Below are 21,074 nucleotides of genomic sequence, written 5' to 3' on the forward strand. Positions count from 1 at the left end.
TTCCTTGTATTTTCTCACCTTTTTCCTAAAAGCCTCTAATTTCTTTCTCTGTGCATCCATTCTCCTTTCACATCCTTTGATCACCTTTACAGTCTTTACTTTTAACTCTTTCTTGGATGAATATTCTGTCTCTATGTCACTTACTCTTACGGGGTTTTATCTTATTCCTTCATCTGAAACATTCCCTCTGTCACCTCATTTTGTTTAAATTGCTATTTATATTTTTATGAATGTGGTAGGTTAGTTACATTTCTCAACCTTGTAGAAGTGGCCCTCTGTAGGAAATGTCTTATGTGCCCCAACTGTGCACTCCCCTCTTAGCATACAAGGGCCAGGGGCCAGCTGGTCCCATGGTATTGTCTGGCTTTCACTCAGTCTACAGGCTGCAGGACTGTGGTTTTCTTGCTTGTGATGTCTGTCCCCTGGTGGGTAAGGCTGGTCTAGAGACTTGTGCAAGCTTCCTGCAGGTGCCTGCCCCCTGGTGGGTAGAACTGGGTCTTGTCCCCCTTGTTGGCAGGGTCATATCTTAGGGCATGAATAGAAGTGGCTATGGGCTCAGGAAGTGGAAGTCTTTGGGTAGCCTGTCTCTTGGTGGGTGAGACTGTATCCATGCCCAGTTTGTTGTTTTGCTTGAGGTGTCCCTGCACTCCCTGGAGTCTATAGGCTGTTGGCTAGGGCCAGGTCCTGGTGCCAAAATGGCAGCCTCCACGAGAGCTTATGCAGGTGAATGCTCCCTGATATATCCACCACTAGTGTCTATCCCCAGTGTGAGCCACCAACCATCTCCCGCCTCCAAGACCAGTAAGCAGGTCTGGCCCAGGTTCCTATCATATTGCTACTTTTGTCCCCACTGTTGGTCTGCTTAAGGTTTTGTGTTTGTCTTTAAGAGTGAAGTCTCTGTTTCCCTCAAGACTGCGGAGATCCTGCAGTCATGCCCTTCTCGCCTTTGAAGCTAAATGTTCTCCTCTTTCTGGTGCCAGGCATACAGCAAAGGCTCACGTGTGGGAGAACCTCTGTAATAATTCTCCAGTTTGTGGGTCACCTATCTAGGGGTTAAATGGATTTGATCATATTGCAAGTCTACCTCTCCTGCCTGTGTTGTGGTTCCTTCTTTAATATTTTCTGGTATGTTCCAGTGTTTTTCATCAGGTTTTCTTTCTGCAGTAGGTGTCATTTTGGTGTGCTTATGAGAGGATATTAGTAGTGCAAGTTCCTACTCTGCCATCTTGGCCACTCTCCTGAGTCACTTATTCTTTGTAACACTTTACACTTGCCACTTACCCTGTGGTCATTTCCTCGACTGACTAGGTCTATTTGCCTAATGAGCAGCAAGCCAAATTCTGACACACCAAGGTTGCAGCAGAAAAGGGTTTATTCCCAAGGCAGCCAAGTGAGAAGGGAAAACAGATCTCAAATTTTCTTGAAATTTTTGTCAATTTCAATTGAATTAATAAATTTAGCTTTTAATTATTTAATTAAATTTCATAATGAAGTTATTCTTTAACTATAGTCTGTCTTTAATTTATTTTCAAAGTGGATGGATTGGTATATATTAGGCCATTTATTTGATTTCTGTTTTCATGCACTTACTATAAAAATAGTTAACAGTTTTTCCCAAAACAACAATACATAATTTTAAATATTTGCCTAAGTTAGCAATAAACATAACAGAAATACTCTGAAAGTGCTTCTCTGAGAATATTTCAGTTGACTTTGAAAATGAATATGGGAGGAAATTTAAAGCATGTGTTATGTTTATTAGCTTATTGAGTACTTGTTAAGTTGCTAGTAAATTACTTATATTCTTTGAGACTTTAAATTTATTTAATGAGACATCTTTTCATTGGTATTTGATGTTTTTTATCTAATAGGGACCAACATTTGTACAGCAGTGACCCGTTATATGTTCCAGATGACAGAGTTTTTGTTACTGAAACACAGGTTATTCGAGAAACGCTATGGTAAGATCCGTTAACCTAATTCATAATCTAAAGACTTTATTAACGAGAAGCAGAATTTTAGTTTTTTAAAGAAAGGTGTTTGAGGGTATTTCACGTGCATATTAAAAATAGGCCATTAGATTTGAACCCAACACAGGCCCTTCGGCACCTAATCTAGTGCTGTTACCTGCTGAGGTTTCCAGGTTCCGTTTCTCAAAAGTGGGGAGATGTGTTTTGACCATCATCTATGTGAGGAGATGCTTTAACAACACTGCTTTGGACTTTTTTAAAGATGAAATTGGAATATGTTGAGTCTTAAAATAATCAGATAAAAAGATTGATGTCTTTTATTTTCTAATTATCTTATCTCTTTGCCCTCCCTCACCTTTTTCTTCAGAATCTTTATTTAAATTTCCTAGGCATTACCGTAGTGAATATTTTTTAGACTTATATTCATCTTTTTATTCAATTTCAGGTTACTTTCAGGGGTAAAAAAGCTCTTTATATTTCAGTTGATTGATGGAAAAGTATCTGTGAGGAACAATATTATAGTAACTCATTTGACACATGTAAGTTATTTGTGCTTATTGTAATTAAGATTTATATAAACCATGGTAATTAATTTTATAACATTTTGCAATATTGAAATTAATTACTAAATATATTTCAGTTTCAGAAGGCAGAATTAAGTTTGTGTCTTTAGAGTTGTGTCTTTAATATTGTTTGTGGTGTTCATATTTAGTTTTGTATTTTCTGTCATTTCGTATTGGGAAGGCTATCTGCTGTTAACTTTTTGCCTGTAGTACATATACCTTTTGTTTGTGTGTTTTGAAACAGTATAAGCCACAGTTCTATATCATATAAAATTTAATACGCTATTTCCACTGAATATAAAACTAAATATTTATTACTTTGTCTTTTGATAAGCATACGGTTTCAAGCAGTCACAGAAGAAATATTTTATAGTGAGGGAAATACTCATTAGAATTCCTGTGGAAGTCTGACTATAAATTGTTGTGGTTTGCTTCTGTTGTAGAGCTGTTTACGATCAGTGCTAGAACAAATCGCAGCATATGGCCAGGTTGTGTTTCGACTCCAGGAATTCATTGATGAAGTCATGGGGCATAGTTCTGAAAGCGTGTTACCTGGGAATGGTTCTGTTCCTAAGAAGTCAACAGAAGCACCTTTTAGAACATACCAGGCTTTCATGTGGGCCCTATACAAATACTTCATTAATTTCAAAGAGGAACTTGCAGAAATTGAGAAGAGCATCATCAATAATGGTATTTAAGTTTTTTTCCTTTAATAATTGATATAAAATTTGAAATTTACATGGCAAATAAGTAATTGTCCTGAATACACTCATTTTTTAAAAATTATTTTAAATTTGTATTTTTAAGACATTCATATCTCTAAAAATCCAAATAGTATAGAAAGATTTACAGCAAAAAATTTTCCTCCTGCACTGGTTCCCCAGTCCAGAGGCAACCAAGTGATCCATTTCTTGAGCATCCTTCCAGGTATAATTTAGACATATGAAAGCGATACATATTCATATCCACAGGCCTTAGTAGTCTTTTCACTACTGTCTTCAAATTGTTTTCTGATTTAAATTTGAGAATTAAATCATACAAGTATTTAATTAAAGAGCTTCCTCATTCTTTTTTTTTTTAACCAACTGAGCATTTTGTTGTCTGGATGTATCGTAGACCAGTGCCCTTTTCTGGGCTGTGTCTGATCTTTTCCTGTTGCCAGCTTCAGCGGCAACCACTGACATAGCAGTGATTGTGCACATGTGCAGCAAGTTACCTATAGCACAAATTCTTAGGGTGAAATTGCTGAGTCAGAAGGTATGTGATGGCATAAGTGTCTTTAGCAGTTACTGTCACATTATTCTCTGTGGAGGTATAGATAAATAACTTTACACCCTTGCTGGAATATATATGAGTATGCATTTGTTCAGTCTTGTCAGCAGTGTGTTATCAAACTTTTGGATTTTCACCAGAATGTTAGGTGAAAATGGTAGCCCAGTGCAGGTTTTTCTCCCTTAACTTTTATGCAACTATTGCAAAAAAATAGTACATTGAGGTCCCACGTTCACTTCACCCAGCATCCTTCGTGTTGACACTTAAAATACAGTAATCACAACTAGGAAGTTGACATTGACACAGTACCATAACTAGTCTGCAGGCCTGACATGGGTTTCACCAGTTTTGCAGGTGCTTGTTTTTCAAGGAGGTGAGTAAGTCTTTCTCTAGTTCTTTGGCATTTTACCACATGTGTAGATTTGTATTACCACCTCCATATTTAGGATTCAGAGCTGTTCCTGACCAGTGAACTCTTGCTGCCCTTATCAATCACCCTTTTCTGAAAGCCTCGCCTCACTGAAATAGTAGCCCGCTATAGTCTGTTTTATTTGCCCAGTATAGTTTTATTTTGCAGTCTTTTTTTCGTGAGGTTGAACGTCTTTCTGTATGTTTAAGAATCACTTGAATTTCCTTTTCTGTGAATTGTCAGTTCCTTTAATTATTTTTCTGTTGAGTTGTCTTTTCCTTCTTTTAGGGAGTTCTTTCTTAGGGAAATTAGTTCCATGTAACATGAGACTAAAACCCGCCATCCTAGACTCACCTCGTGGTCCAATGGTTAAGAGTCTGCTTGCCAGTGCAGTGTACACAGGTTCAGTCCCTGGTCTGGGAAGATCCCACATGCTGTGGGGCAGCTAAGCTCGTGCTCGCTAGAGCCGTTGCTCTGCAACAGGAGAAGACACCCAATGAGAAGCCACAACTAGAGTAGCCCCTGTTTAGTGCAACTAGACAAAGGTTGCATTCAGCAATAAAGACCCAGTGCAGCCAAAAGTAAATTAAAAAAAAAAAATCCTCCAGTGTTCCATGCTTTTCCATAAATGGCTTAGCATTTATATCACATCTCAAATGCAGATATTTTTCCTTGCTAAAGAGTTTGATTTCTTGATATTTGCAGATACTACAGTAACTCTTGCAATAGTGGTGGACCAGTTGTCACCTCGATTGGCTCAACTCAAAGTTCTGCACAAAGTGTTTAGTACTGGAGTAGCAGAAGTTCCACCTGACACTCGAAATGTTGTCCGAGCATCTCATCTGCTCAACACCCTGTACAAAGCCATTCTTGAATACGACAATGTTGGAGAAGCCTCTGAGCAAACTGTAGGTGGGACCCTTGTCTAGTCCACTGTGTGTGACTCATTCTACTCAGCGTAAGAGTGGTGGATAGCCTGTTGTACATCTTTGTAAAAATGGTGTGTCAGACAGTTGTGAGTTTTTAAATTAGCTTCTAAATTTGAGGCTGCATAAAACTAGCTTTTCAGCTGTAATTGCCAAGCTCACCAGATGAATGTGGCAAAAATAGAGCAAAACATAAAAGCAAGATGGGAAAAATACCTACTCCGATATAGATATCTCTATACCATTTGTAAATACAAATACAAATTTATTATATGATGTATCTAGAGTAGCCAAACTCATAGAAACAGGAGGATGAGAGTATTGGTTACTGGGGAAGAGGAGAAAGGGGGATAGTGAACGGGTACATAGCTTCGGTTTGGCAGCATGCAAAAGAATAGAAAGGTCTGTTTTCACAGCAGTGTGAATATACTTAAAACTGCCAATCTGTGCACTTTGGTTAAGATAGCATATACTTTTTTGCTGTAATTTAAAAATGCAGCTCTAACTGGAGACTTTGACGTAGATAACTGCAGGTTTGTTTAGGCACATAATTTAGGTGTTTCGCCTAGTTTGTTGGTGTGACCCTTTTTTCCTCACCATTTTGGTACTGCATTTCAGTTAAAAGGAAGTTGATTTCTTTCATCTCTACTTTCTTTTTTATTAATAACTGTAGTAGAATGGAATCACTTCCTTGTTGTTAATGGACATTTTGCTAATAGCACTATTTGGATAGTTTGGATTGTCCAGTTTAGAACTGTTGTGCCTGTGTAACTTTCATTACTAAGAAAGTGCTATTATGGACAGTATGGTTTCTCATATTTAGGTGAGGTTTTTCATAAGGATTTTATAGCATGTATTTTGGGGTTTTAATTTCTTCCTTTGTTTCAAAAAACATAGATGGATTTCCCTGGTGATCCAGTGGTTAAGACTCTGCTTCCACTGGAGGGGACGTGGTTTGATCCCCGGTTGGGGAACTAAGATCCCACGTGGCCAGTGTGGCAAAAAAAAAAAACCAAAACAGGAATCACTTCTTAAAAGGTACTTCAGAAATGCTTGAGCCTCATCTTATCCAAGGACGAGGGAGTTCTGAGAATGGATGTGCCTCTCCTCAGGTCTCATTGCTGTTCTCCCTCTGGGTGGAGACCGTGCGGCCCTACCTGCAGACCGTGGATGAGTGGATCGTGCATGGGCACCTGTGCGACTCTGCCAGGGAGTTCATCATCCAGAGGTGAGGGAGGTGCACCAGACATTGGCTCTTCTCCCCAACATTTCCATTAGCTTCAGATGATATTGCGGGGGGGCAGTTCCAATACTAGAGCTGTGTAGTTCTCATAGGCAAGTTCTCTTGCATTTTTATGTAAATAGAAGACATCAGGTACCAGCCGCGAAAAATTTTTTTTTCCAAGTTTTATGCCAATTCACAACTTTCCATATTAGCAGATTGCATTTTTTGAATTATAACATGTTTATGGATGGCTGGTATGGTGAAAGGCACACCGAGTCCTTTGAAATGAATTGTTGTTCAGTCACTAAGTCTTGACTTTGCACCCCATAGACTACAGAACGTCAGGCTTCCTTGTCCTTGACTACCTCCGAGACTTGGCTCAAATTCATGTCCATTGAGTCGGTGATGCTAGCTAACCATCTCATCCTCTGCCATCCTCTTCTTTTGCATTTAATGTTTCCCAGCATCAGAGTCTTTTCCAATGAGTTGGCTCTTCACATCAAGTGACCAGAGTATTGGAGCTTCAGCTTCAGCATCAGTCCTTCCAATGAAAATTTAGGGTTGCTTTCCTTTAGGATTATTGGTTTGATCTCCTTGCAGTCCAAGGGAATCTCAAGAGTCTTTTCCAGCACCATAGTTGGAAAGCATCGATTCTTCAGCGCTCAACCTTCTTTATGGTCCAACACTCACATCCATACATGACTACTGCAAAAACCATAGCTTTGACTAGACAGACCTTTGTCGGCAAAGTGATGTCTTTGCTTTTAAATACACTGTCTAGTTTTGCCCTAGCTTTTCTTCCAAGGAGCAGGCATCTTCTAATTTCATGACTGCAGTCACCATCCACTGTGATTTTGGAGCCCACGAAAAGAAAACCTGTCACTGCTTTCAATTTTTCCCCTTCTGTTTGCCATGAAGTAGTGAACTGCTGCTGCTGCTGCTAAGTCACTTCAGTCGTGTCCGACTCTGTGTGACCCCATAGACGGCAGCCCACCAGGCTCCCCCGTCCCTGGGATTCTCCAGGCAAGAACACTGGGAGTGGGTTGCCATTTCCTTCTCCAGTGTGTGAAAGTGAAAAGTGAAAGTGAAGTCGCTCAGTCATGTCTGACTCGTAGCGACCCCATGGACTGCAGCCTACCAGGCTTCTCCGTCCATGGGATTTTCTAGGCAAGAGTACTGGAGTGGCTTGCCAGTGCCTTCTCCGGAAGTAGTGAATTAGGTGATGTCAAATGGCTTCATTAATGGGAATTAAGGAATACATTAATGATGAGATAAAAGATGTGAAAATATTACCAAATATACCTCTAAGATACTTATTTCTCCTAGTTAGCTACTCTTTTTTTTAACCTTTTTAGTATATTATTTAATAAAACAGTTAAGGAGAATCTTAATCATCATGAAAACTTGTGATGATTCCCCTTCACTTAATTGATTTTTCTGAACAGAATCATAGACCCTGCAGTGGAGAACTGTTCGCACTCTCTTATCTCAGTCTTAAGTTCTGCACTGTGCAGAGGTATGTGTTTTAATTGATGGCTCTCCACTTAACTCATCAGGGAGAAGAGCTTTCTTAAGAGTTACAGAAAGGTAGCCCTGTTTACACAGTGCTTATTTAAAATGAACTGACCTTTCTTTTATCTGAATCTTCAGTCTCTCATAATGTCCTGCTTCTTTTATTGCACATGAGGATTACTGTAAAATCAGGATTCTTACTCTCCTTAGAGGGGGATGAGTAACCCTCATTTCATTGTTAAAACAGTCCAGCTAGGAATCTGTGTGGAAAAAAAAGATATCGAAGTCTGGAGTTTACTTTCATAGGAGATGGCAAAATGGGTAATTTATTCTACCTTTAAAGAAAATCAAATTAATCAAATTTTGTTTAATTCCAATTCAGGAAACTTTCTGCTTATTAGATTTTACCAATGCCATTCAGAATATTAATCCACTTTTCTATGTTAAACTGAAGTCAGGTAAGTCCCATTTTATCTAAAGATTGCATCATTTTACTAATAATTGATATTACTGTATTTTGGAATGTCTGGAAAATATGCATAAGTTAGAGCAGGTATATTGTTTTTAAGAAAGAAAGGTTAAAGTTTAAAATTCTTTTGAATCCCTGTAGAAACAAAAATGTTCCAGTAAATCACAGAGACTTCTGGTATGCAACCTACACACTCTACAGTGTGTCTGAAAAGACCGAAAACGAAGAAAAGATGAGTGATAATGCTAGTGCCAGTTCTGGCAGTGATCCAGGGCTCTCCAGCAGGCAGCACACCATGGTGTCCTTCCTGAAACCCGTCCTCAAGCAGATCATCATGGCTGGCAAGTCAATGCAGCTGCTGAAGAACCTGCAGTGCACGGAGAGCACCACATGCCAGGCCACGGCCAGAGGTACCCCTTAGTGGTGGGGCAGCAGTTCCCTCTTCATACTTGCCTTCCTGAGATACGTCATTATTTTGCACTTTGGAAATGATCAAAGCCTTTTATTTTCATGGAAATTATCACCATGATCAAATTAATAGATCATGCTGCTCTTGGCTGAAAACAGATTGTCCTCATTGGAGACTGAGCATGGTGTTTTGAAAGGCAGTGATGATATGTTCCACATGCGTCTTCCTTATTCTTGTTGTTTTAGGACTGGTCCTTTATAGTGCAGTGCAGCATTTGGCATCTGAGGACATGAACTCTGACAGATAGGAATTTGTTGGTGAGCAGTTCAGACTTGACCATAGATTTTGAGGAAATCTAGATATACTTTTTTATATTATATAAAGTTTATATTATATATGGTCTATTATGATCAACGTAATTTAAGCAATATACTGAAGGTTTTATCATCTGACTAAAAAGGCTCTGAGAGGTATAGGTGTAACCTTACTTGTTTTGTTTGTAAATCCCCTTAACGCGATGTTAATTATTTTGAATTGCCTTATGTCTCCTTTAATATTTTTTCGGTTTGTGGAATATTCCCTTTCTTTCTGAGTAATAAAACATAAAGAATTTTACAGGGTCACAGTTGGAAGTGTTTTCCCAGTGCGCTAGGACTCCTGTTAGTGTTGTTGTATTACTGTCCAGTATGGCGGCAACTTAACTTTCGGGCATCCTGTTTGGTCTATTACTCTGTTCAGAGAAAAACAAGCTTGTATTTTGAATGTTTGACCGTGAACTTTGCAGTTGTCTAACAGAGGGTATAAAAACGTTTACTTGTACTATACTGTAAGGGTAACATAACAAACCAGGGATAGACCTTCACAGGCTGAAGGAAAAATACCAGGCTGTATTTATGTAAGTTTACTTAATAATTCTTATAGTTCCTTATTTACTAAAACATAGTTCATCTTACACATTTTTGTTTCAGATGCGGAAAGAAAAAGTCTGTATACCCTCTTTTTGGAGTCTATACAGTCTCGTCTTCGACATGGAGAAGGCGTCACTGCACAGGCCCTCACTGAGCAGCAGGCCACCAGAGAGACCCTGATAAAGATGCAGTCCATCGCCGAGAGGCATCTTGAATTGGATGATGTTCACGATCCACTGCTGGCAATTAATTTTGCAAGGTGTGATACATACCTGCTGGATTTTTGATGTTTGAAATGGCAGAATCTGTTTATTTCTGCCAGGTAGGGCTTTCTAGCCTTTAAAATAGAAACCTTTATTCTCTCCTTTCTAATGAATGAAACTCAAGAATATATTGTGTTCACTTGTTTCAAATATATAATTTGACATCCTTGTTATTTATGAAAGTCCACAGACTGTCCTGTGCCTTGAGCCCATTGGCAGGACCGCCACTCATATAGAAGATGCTTGTAGAAGTTGTGGTCCTGGGACATGCTGAGTCAGACCCTCCGTGTGTATCTTGGCACTTTAGAAAGTGTTTTCAGGTACTTAGCCTGAGGAAATAAGTTGTTAATACCCACACAGTAAATACCCTGTTTATTGTCTAGTGGCCATCATTCACTGTCTTCAGCCTAATGCCTACAAAGACCTCCTCTGTACTTGATCTTTTGGGGCCAAAGCAACGTGTGAAGGACTATTTCACACAGAATATTTTGAGGAAAAAGATTTGTATTTCTATAATAATTGGCATTTTTAACACTAAAGATAAAAATGGGACTCTGGAGTTTTGATTATAGAGAATTCTATTGAAATGAATGTATAGACAAGGTGTGGTGTATTAAAAAGAATGAAATTTTGCAATTTGCAACAGCATGGATAGAGTTAGAGGGTGTTCTCCTTTAGTGAAATAAGTCAGGGAAAGACAAATAATATGTGATATCACTTATATGGGTAATCTAAAAAATACAACAAACTGGTGAAATAACAAGAAACAGACTCATAAAGAACAAAACATTGGTTACCAGTGGAAAGTGGGATGGGGGAGGTACTACGTAGGAGCAGGGAATTAAGAGGTACAAACTACTATGTATAACATAAATAAGCTACAAAGATATATTGTACAGCACAGGGAATATGTCAGTATTTTATGATAGCTATAAATGGAATGTAACCTTTAAAAATTGTGAATCGCTGTGTTGTACACCTGAAACTTATATTAATAAAATACTCTAAATCAACTATACCTCCATTGAAAGGAAAAAAGAAACTGAGTGTTTTGTGGTTTTTTTTTAAAAGAGAGAATTCTGTTGATCGCAGCTCTTAAAAAGAAGACTCATGTTTTTATATTAAAGGTTGTATTTGGAACAGAGTGACTTTCATGAGAAGTTTGCTGGTGGAGACGTATGTGTGGATAGATCATCAGAATCTGTGACTTGCCAGACTTTTGAATTAACGCTGAGATCTTGCCTCTATCCCCATATTGACAAGCAGTATCTAAATTGCTGTGGAAACCTCATGCGAACTCTAAAAAAAGATTATAGGTATGAGGAATGATAAAGTTTGGGAAGTAGTTGGTAGTTTCTTATACTTGAAAAATAGTTGAAATTATTTTTAAACCTAGATTTTGAGCTAATTTTTATTAGAGTAGAGAATGGATATGCAGTGAATACTTTTCTTTTGAGAGGATCAATTAATCATCAGTGTTTTCTTAACTTTATGTGAAATTTGTTTCTGAGAATTTATCCCAAATGAACACAGAAAAAGCTTGTTACACAAAAAGGCTTGTCACAAAGTTTGCTATCAGAGGGAAAAACATGAAATTAGTAATGGATAACTTGTATTTTAAATTATGGCATATCCATATTAAAAGATGACATATTCATCTCCATGTATGAACTTTGTAAAGTTCATGTAAATTATGTTTATATAGAGTTCTAAGTAATGTAAAGTTTCTTAAATTATAAAAAAATCCAGGATGTATAAATGATAACTTTTTTTTTTAATGCATAGATAAAAAGACGGGGGGGAAAATGCCGTGATTTTTACAGTGGAAATTCATCATGATTTGGATTAACCTTTTTTCTAACACTTTAGTAAATTTGCCAGATTTTTTTCAGTTACAGGAAAATAACATACCTCTCTGATTATTAAAAATAAGCTATATGCTGTTTTATTATTTTTGAAAGTGTTTAAAATATTTTAGTATTTCTGATTTTAGTAAGTGTAGTATGTAAACCTGTTTCACTGAAAATGATGTATGAAACCTGGTGCTGGTCTGAATCCTGTTTTATGAGCCTAAGATCTTTCTGTGACTTTTCTCTTCCTTCAGGTTGGTTGAATACTTGCAGGCCATGAGGAATTTCTTCTTAATGGAAGGGGGAGATACCATGTATGACTTCTACACATCAATTTTTGATAAAATAAGTGAAAAGGAAACCTGGCAGAATGTGTCTTTTCTTAATGTCCAGCTCCAAGAAGCAGTAGGACAACGTTATCCTGAAGACAGTTCACGGTAAAATATAGGAGGCATCTTTTCATTTAGATGTTATAAAATAACCCGTGTGCCCCAAACTCTTCTATGACTTCTTTATGCTATCTTATTATCCTCACAGCGACCCCTGTGAGTTTTATTAATGTTATCTTGCACATAGGAAAACCAAGGCAGCAGTCGCTTGCCAGCTGAGCGAGAGGAGATGTGAGATGGGAGTGTGTGGCCTCTCGGGGTCTGGTGGCCTTGCTCACGTGGCCATCTTCCTGCCCCACGGTTCTTCCTCTGCAACCAGCTGTACCAGCCTTCATGGTGGTGTCACAGGCGGTTTTCTGAGAGAGTGAGAGCAGAACCCTTGGCACTGCCAGGGCTTGAACTCCAGGCCTCACAGACCCTCACTTCCACCACAGACCAAGTCAGAGTCCAGCCCAGTTAGGAGGGGAAGAGAGGTTTCACCACTCTTCAGAGGCAGGGTTGCCTGATTTCAGAGTGTTGTACTGGCTTTTCCTCAGGGAGCTCACCGTCCCTCCTCCCCGTCCCCCCTCCCCGTCCCTCCTCCCCGTCCCTCCTCCTGCCTGCTGAGCAGCTTGGCCAGGGTGGTACCAGTAAATACTTACGTGGCAGAGGCTCATCTGCCATCCTATTTGGTAGTCCTTTTTCCCATTCTGTGTCCTTACTTGGCTGCATTTCTTGGCACCCTCATTGGCCCTTGAAAAGTTATAATAATTAACATTTGTTTCATGCCACTTAGAACATTGTTTTCCCCACAGCCATGCCAGATTCTACTTCTTAGCAGTACATAAAATAATTCCTTTTATTTTTATGTGATGTATTATCTTTGATTTTTGCACAAAAGCAGAATTTTCATCAAAAACTTTGGTTAGTAAAAGCAGGGTAACTGCTAGTTTCTTTTCATAGTGAAAAATTAATGCCCAGCAGTCCCCAGAGGGGGCCAGGGCAGGTTAAGGTTATATTTTCCACTACCGATAGAAACCCGTGAATTTTGTTATTTTTAGAATGCTTCGATCTTTTACAGTTATTACTTTTTCTTGCTTTCACTGTCCCCTTTTTGCCCAAAGAGAATGCCTTCACTTGACCCTAGTAATCTTGGAGAGCATCCTCGCTTTTAGGACTGGATATCTGGGCTTGTCCTGTGCACTTCCTGCCCCAGGCAGTACACCTCCCCGAGGAGCACCAGTCCCGTCTATTCTGTGACTTTAAAGGCCCTTGCTCAGTGTCCCAGGGTGTTTGTCTGTTCTGGATTATCAGTGCTTCTGGACTTATTAAGTAGTTGGAGCTAGGAAATATGTAGAAAAAGGAAAATGAATCCTATGCTCATAATGATATTTCCAGTATTTATTAAAGATTACAAGATTTCACTTTTTTTATTTTCTTTTGTATCTTTCCCCTTGAGTGATTACCAACACATTAATATAAATACTGATTTATTCTATAATAAATCATAATAGTTCCAAAGTAACAATAGCAGCGACAAACCCTCTGAGAATTTAGAACATGCTTGTAACTTTATTCTCTTCTTTGTACTTTCAAGTCATCAGAATCCTGTCTTTCAAGGTCACTTGGACTAATTCTCTCCATAGCACTGATACAGAGTTGGGTTCATTTGTTTTATTTTTTACTTTTAGGAATTGCCTTGTTTTGTTTTTCTTGATTTAATTGTATAAAACAGCTCTATTTTTTAAGTTACGATCATTGATGCAAAGGCCCTTTTTGCCTGGCTGCTCGTGCACTCATTCTCAGCCACCGAACCACCAGGGACGTCCCTGGAAAGGCTGTATTTTTTCTGACTCCCACCAACATAGCTTTCGCCACAACCTCACTAACAGAATATGTTGTCAGCCTTTGGGATTTTTGCTACTCTGATGATGAAAAATGGTGTCTCAGTATAGTTTTAATTTACATTTTTCTTAGTCATCTTTTCATACGTTTATTTTTGCATTTGTTTTAAAGTGAACTATCCGTATCTTTTGCCACTATTTCTGTCAGTATCAAGTTATTTATTGGTCTTTACTGTTTGTTTTTAGAAGCGCTCTCTCTCTGTTTTTGTTTGGCTGTGCTGTGAGGCTTGTGGGATCTTAGTTCCCTGAACAGGGATTGAGCTCATGCCTCCTGCAGTGGAGTGCACAGAGTCCCAACTCTGAGACCACTAGGGAATTCCTTCGAAGCCCTTTCTATAGGTTTCCCAGTCTGACGTTTGTCCTTTTGTTCTGCTTATGGTGTACCGGTTTCTTGTTTTGTCATGCAGTCATTTTTTAGTGTCAATATCGTGTATCATAGGGTATTTACCTCGTATCGGTCTTTTCTCTAACTGCTTTTGGATTTTGAGTCATAGTTAAGAAAGTTTTACTCTTTCCTAGTTATAAAGAAATTCCACCCAGGTTTTCTTTTAATGCTTTAATGGATTTTTTTTTAACATTTAGATGTTGATCCATTTCGAGTTTACTCAGCTAAAAAACGAGAAATACATCTAGTTTTATCTTTTTCCAGATGACTGGTTGCCATTGCTTATTTCTTTTTTGAAAACTTTTTCCCTATTTATTTGATTACCCCCTTGTCATTAAATTTTCATATGCACTCATTATTTGCATTGTGTCTCTAGATTTTTCGTCCTGTTTTACTGTTCTTTTATTCACGTTGCTGGCAGCATTCTGTTTTAGCAATAAGGTTTTCTTGACTATTCTTGGTTATTTATTTTTCCAAATGTATTTTATCATTTTGTTTAGTTCTACCCAGAAAAATGAAAGCAAAAACCTTGGTATTTTTATTGAGTTTCTCTTTCATAGATTTAACTCAAGACAGGTGAGCCATCACTTTGGGACCCCTTCTCCTGTGGCTTCCATGTGTTCTCGGTGCCTGTCTGTGCCCTCCAGCTTCCTGAGTTGAACCTACGAGTTTGCTCGGATCCAGGCTCCCCTGTCCTGCTCACGCCTCTCCCATGTCATTGGTGCTCCACCTGCAACTTCCCTGTGGGTCCTTTGGCCTCGCCCCACCCTTGGTGTAGCTTTTTGCTCTCCTGCCTTGGGCATCTTCATACCATGTTTATGGCTTCAGCAACCCCTAATGACCCGCAAATCTGTCTTTTTGGCCCAGGAACTGCACAGCCAGCACTTCATGACCTCATGCGAATGTCATGTTTACATCACTGAGCTCATTGTTTTCTGAGCCCTTTGTTTCTCCTTGATGGACACTGCTGTTCATCCCAGTGCCCAGTGAAGCTCGCCTTAGGTTCCTTCCTCTCTGCCAGCCTCCACACATCCCTAGTCCCTCAGTTCTGCCTCCTGGATAATATTCCCCATCTCAGTGCTCACTCCAGTACTCCCTGCCACCTCCTAACCAGCTGTCTTAGAGTCTCTCCCTTCCACTTGGCCCTATCAGTTCAGTTCAGTTGCTCAGGCGTGTCTGACTCTTTGCGACCCCATGAATCACAGCACGCCAGGCCTCCCTGTCCATCACCAACTCCCAGAGTTCACTCAAACTCATGTCCATCGAGTTGGTGGTGCCATCCAGCCTTCTCATTCTCTGTCGTCCCCTTCTCCTCCCGCCCCCAATCCCTCCCAGCATCAGAGTCTTTTCCAGTGAGTCAACTCACCGCATGAGGTGGCCAAAGTATTGCAGTTTCAGCTTTAGCATCAGTCCCTCCAATGAACATCCAGGATTGATCTCCTTTAAGATGGACTGGTTGGACCTCCTTGCAGTCCGAGGGACTCTCAAGAGTCTTCTCCAGCACCACAGTTCAAAAGCATCAATTCTTCGGCAATCAGCTTTCTTCACAGTCCAACTCTCACATCCATACATGACCACTGGAAAACCATAGCCTTGACTAGACAGACCTTTGTTGGCAAAGTAATGTCTCTGCTTTTTAATATGCTATCTAGGCTGGTCATAACTTTCCTTCCAAGGAGTAAGCGTCTTTTAATTTCATGGCTGCAATCAGCATCTGCAGTGATTTTGGAGCCCAAAAACATAAAGTCTGACACTGTTTCCACTGTTTTTCCATCTATTTCCCATGAAGTGATGGGACCAGATGCCATGATCTTTGTTTTCTGAATGTTGAGCTTCAAGCCAACCTTTTCACTCTCCTCTTTCACTTTCATCAAGAGGCCTTTGAGTTCCTCTTCACTTTCTGCCATAAGGGTGGTGTCATCTGCATATCTGAGGTTATTGATATTTCTCCTGGCAATCTTGATTCCAGCTTGTGCTTCTTCCAGCCCAGCGTTCCTCATGATGTACTCTGCATAGAAGTTAAATAAGCAGGGTACAATATACAGCCTTGACGTACTCCTTTTCCTATTTGGAACCAGTCTGTTGTTACATGTCCAGTTCTAACTGTTGCTTCCTGACCTGCATACAGGTTTCTCCAGAGGCAGGTTAGGTGGTCTGGGATTCCCATCTCTTTCAGAATGTTCCACAGTTTATTGTGATCCACACAGTCAAAGGCTTTGGCATAGTCAAGGAAGCAGAAATAGATGTTTTTCTGGAACTCTGTTGCTTTCTCCATAATCCAGCGGATGTTGGCAATTTGATCTCTGGTGCCTCTGCCTTTTCTAAAACCTGCTTGAACATCTGGAAGTTCACGGTTTACATATTGCTGAATCCTGGCTTGGAGAATTTTGAGCACGACTTTAGTAGCGTGTGAGATGAATAGTTTGAGCATTCTTTAGGGCCACTCAAAATGTGAATCACCCCACTGCCACTCATGCTTAGGCTCCTTTGTGCCTCAGAGCAGATAGACTGAGCTTTTCATGAGGGAGAAAACTTTTCACTGTTTGGCTCCCCACCTTGTTTCTTATACACACAAAGGTTCAGACATATTGTGTACATTCGCCACCATACTCTCCATTTCAGAGATTTGGAAATTCAGAGATTTCCATTTCAGGAATATTTCTGGTTTCCTTGAGAACTGTGCCTTCTCCCCCAGGAGCCTTCACGTTTTTCTCTACTCCCCAGTTACTTAAGTTACCTGCTCTCCCATGGGCATGGCCAGCAGTGATCTGCCCATCTGGCTTGGTGCAGCACCCTTTGTCTGCTTGGTGACAAGAGGGTGACTGAGCATTTGCTCTGGGCTGTGAGCCTCTGAAAGAGGGGTAGGGATTGATTTTTTTTATCACCTGCTTGTACAGCACTTGACAAATAAGGTATTCAGTAGGTGCCTACTAAGTACTTAGTGGATACATATGTGTACTAAAAAATTCTAACTAGCTTGTGACATGGAATGAATTGGCTAAACTAAAAATCACACACTGCCCTTTCTATCTCTGGTTGTAAGGCCTCACAGTTAATCTTTTGTGGGCTGCGCACAGGCATTGTCAGAGGTGCTTTGTAATCGTGGGAGAGTCGTGTCATTGCTCAGTCCACCGACAGAACTGTTCTGAGGACAGTGCATGGCTCAGGGACATTTCCATGCCCTACGGTAGCTGCATTTTATTGAGAGTTACACTCAGGCTTATTAGGAAAGAGTGGTACAGCAGTGTGTGACACCTTTGCTTTAGAAGCAGACTCCATGCTTGCTCACATGCTGCCTGTGTGCTCTCCAGGGTAAGGGGAACAGTGCCCCTCCCCAAGACACACACACACTCACAACACCCTCAGCAGAGGGTCTGTCTCCTGAGCCTGTTGCTGAACTCTGCCAGGTTTAAGCACATGGCTGGTTAACCTTCCCTGACTTCATCTGTTTTCCTAAGTAGGTTTACTCTATCTCGTTTTTTATAGTTAAACCCATTATTTTAAAATTTTGCCCCCTTTCCCTGATTCTAAAACCTGGTTTCTATTCTGCAACATATGATTAGAAAATATACTTTTATTGGAATATTTGTGTTCCTTTTATGAATATCTTTTTATAATATATAAATTAAATTAAAATGCTAAATTGCTAAAACTGATATCTCTTTATCTAGTCTATCTATATCTTTTGAGAATGTTGACACAGCTAAGAAGAAACTCCCTGTTCATATCTTAGATGGTCTGACCCTGAGCTATAAGGTATGTGCTGATATTCTTTGTAAGAACATTTTCTGTTAAAATTAAGTCATACAAGTAACAGGTTACTTTCTGTTCTGAGTCTAAACAGTGAAAATTCTGTTTTTGCTTTCATAGGTCCCGTGGCCTGTGGACATTGTTATAAGTTTGGAATGTCAAAAAATTTATAATCAGGTGTTCCTTCTCTTACTGCAAATAAAATGGGCAAAATATAGCCTGGATGTTTTATTATTTGGTGGTAAGATTTGTTTTCATCAGATAAATTATAATTTAATTTTAGCTCTCTTTCAGAGAGGTTGGTGGTCTTAGGTCATTTTTTATGTATACACTGGTACCAGAATGACATCAATTTATGGCATTACATAATAGTTTTACAGACATCAGAATTAACTTCCTTGAATCAGTACAGTTAATCTGAAATACAATAACTGAATTAGGAATTTAACCAGAAATAAAATTTTGGGGTCATATGAAAAAATTTTAATGACAAGTTAATGGGACTCTGTTTTTACATTTTCGGTGACATTGATAATCAGAGTGATATGGCAGCTTTTATTGCTTCACCTTCCAGCTAGGGAAGGTAGTGTCCCTGCTGTGCATCCAGACAAGAGCTCTTCCCAGGGCCAGTGATCACACCATCACAAGTCCTGGGGCAGTAGTGCAGGTGAGGTCTGAGCAGATGCTCTTCCCACCCCCTCTCCTCTTTGTTCCTTTACAGAACTAGCTAATCCTGCTGACCAATCACAACGTAAAGAAGGACTTTTAGGTGACCCAGACACAGCTGCTCACTTTGGCCCACAGAAGGAGCCAGTAAGACTGCAGGTTCATCGTATGTTCCTCTTAAGAGTGAAGCTCATGCACTTTGTGAACAGCTTACACAACTACATCATGACCAGGGTTTGTGTCTGTCCATCTGTTCAGTTTTATCACCGTATGTACATATGTTCATGGAGAATTACTTGAAATATATTTATAAATACAAAGAAGCGTGCAGAATACTTGTAGGCTGTACATGTCAAGATATCACACACTAAAAACTTGATCATAAAATAACATGGCAGCAGGCTAAGTGTTTGCTTTTCTTTCTTTTTTTAAACATGCCAGAGCACATGTATCCAGAGACTGCTCTTTCTCTTGTTTAGTGATCCCTTGGGACGACGCACCCAGAGCTCCTCTTTTGGAATTGCCATCAGAATTGCAGTAGTGGAAATGCCACTACTGCCATATGTGCAACTTGCCATGTATTCCTTTAAATTTCACCAGTGGTAGCAGGGCTATCCCTGGAAAATGGCTTCAATTTTTAGTAATGGAAGCCTAAAAAAAAGTCTGTCAGGCTAGTATGGAGTGTAAGGGAAAGTGCAGCCAGACTATGTAATTTTTTCTTAAATATAAGAAGTAACTCATAGAGTAAATAAAATTGCTTTTCTTACACATATTAAAACCAGTTCTAGAGGAAGTTCTGAAGAGAAAAATCAGATATTTGAAGACTAGTAGAAGGAAATGGCAACCCACTCCAGTGTTCTTGCCTGGAGAATCCCAGGGACGGGGGAGCTTGGTGGGCTGCTGTCTATGGGGTCACACAGGATCGGACACGACTGAAGTGACTTAGCAGCAGCAGTATTATTAGAGGATAATATTCACTTGGGGTTTAAAATGGTTGCTAAAAAATATTTGTAGTCACTCTGGTAGATAGGTTCTAGAGCCCACTTTTGTGTGGATGAAGTGCGCCTTTGAAGCCTTTGTTTTAGACATGGTCCACATGGCAGAGGTGCTCTCTGGTTCCTGTACACTGGTGGCCTTCAGAGGGCAACCTTAATCTCTTAGTTGTTCAGTCTTTTTTCTCAATTTTTTTTTTGAAGTTTAGATGATTCAGAGTGTTGTGCCTATCTCTGCTGTACAGCAAAGTGGCTCAGCTCTACATATATATGCATTCTTTTTTTTAAGCCCTTAACTGTTGAGGGTAAACGGTAAGAGATTGTTTTGTTTTGTTTTCTGTTTAAAGTACAGTTATGCTCCTTTTAAAGAAGGGCCATTATGTAACTAGTGGAATTTATTGAAACATATAAATTCAGTTTACCTGATGACTTTTAAGAAATCAGTGCGTTTTCTATACAGTTGTCTACACTTGGCCCTCCGTGCAGGAGCAGTCTGTTAGTCCAGAGTGAGGCATCCCCTCCCTGTGCAAGTGAATGTGGAAGAAGTTAGTTTTGTGTATTGCATACAAATTCTCACAGAAAAGATATGCTGATTAACTTTGTCATCTTTCTCTTTGAAGATTCTTCACAGTACAGGGCTGGAGTTTCAACATCAAGTGGAAGAAGCCAAGGATTTAGATCAGTTGATTAAAATTCACTATAGATACTTATCAACCATCCATGATCGATGTCTACTGAGAGAAAAGGTACATGAACTTGGCCATTGAGGCAGAAATGAAGCCAGCCAAGGGAGATTGTCTGTGTCCTTTGGAGTTTTATGCTTAGTAAGCTTCTGATATGCAGAATATTCTTTTAAGGAAGCACCAGATCCAGTGAGATTATAAATGTGTGACATATTACCAGAAATTACATCTAAAAGAAATGGTTGACATTTTTATTGTGACAGTCTATCTATACTCACTCAGCACTGTGTTTGAATTCAATTAGAAAATTGTATCTGCTGATACGGAATAGTAGTACTTTGTTCAGGAGTGTGTCCAGTTTGATGTGAATATATGGGATTAGGTCATCATACAGCCATTGGAATGACTTGCCCCGTTTCACTGGTGAATTTAAATGCCTGTCTCAGGAAATGATAGCTTCCTGGCTCTGCTGGTCAGATTCCGCTGCTGATGCAGCTTTACATGGGTGCAGTGGACATGGGCCCAATTCCACTTGTGTTGTTCAGTTGTT

The 21,074-nt window shown here is 39.6% G+C and overlaps 1 protein-coding gene across 3 annotated transcripts in view; it reads left to right on the forward strand.

The window, feature by feature from the left end:
- TUBGCP5 (tubulin gamma complex component 5) overlaps window positions 1–21,074 on the forward strand; it is a 61,904-nt gene that overhangs the window by 32,226 nt on the left and 8,604 nt on the right. For all 3 annotated transcript variants that reach the window (XR_008682104.2, XM_055397561.2, XM_055397560.2), the window contains exons 8-20: window positions 1,872–1,961; window positions 2,416–2,509; window positions 2,977–3,223; window positions 4,920–5,122; window positions 6,253–6,368; window positions 8,488–8,756; window positions 9,724–9,922; window positions 11,054–11,242; window positions 12,031–12,213; window positions 18,105–18,189; window positions 18,304–18,424; window positions 18,905–19,083; window positions 20,462–20,587. Coding sequence is in view for 2 of the 3 variants with exons in the window: in XM_055397561.2 (XP_055253536.2) it covers window positions 1,872–1,961; window positions 2,416–2,509; window positions 2,977–3,223; window positions 4,920–5,122; window positions 6,253–6,368; window positions 8,488–8,756; window positions 9,724–9,922; window positions 11,054–11,242; window positions 12,031–12,213; window positions 18,105–18,189; window positions 18,304–18,424; window positions 18,905–19,083; window positions 20,462–20,587 (2,101 nt within the window). In the remaining variant the exon portion in view is untranslated. The remainder of the gene's footprint in view (window positions 1–1,871; window positions 1,962–2,415; window positions 2,510–2,976; window positions 3,224–4,919; window positions 5,123–6,252; window positions 6,369–8,487; window positions 8,757–9,723; window positions 9,923–11,053; window positions 11,243–12,030; window positions 12,214–18,104; window positions 18,190–18,303; window positions 18,425–18,904; window positions 19,084–20,461; window positions 20,588–21,074) is intronic.

This window comes from Moschus berezovskii, chromosome 2 (genome assembly GCF_049115385.1).
Source record: "Moschus berezovskii isolate FMDL1 chromosome 2, NW_MosBer_1.0, whole genome shotgun sequence".
Taxonomy (NCBI): domain Eukaryota; kingdom Metazoa; phylum Chordata; class Mammalia; order Artiodactyla; family Moschidae; genus Moschus; species Moschus berezovskii.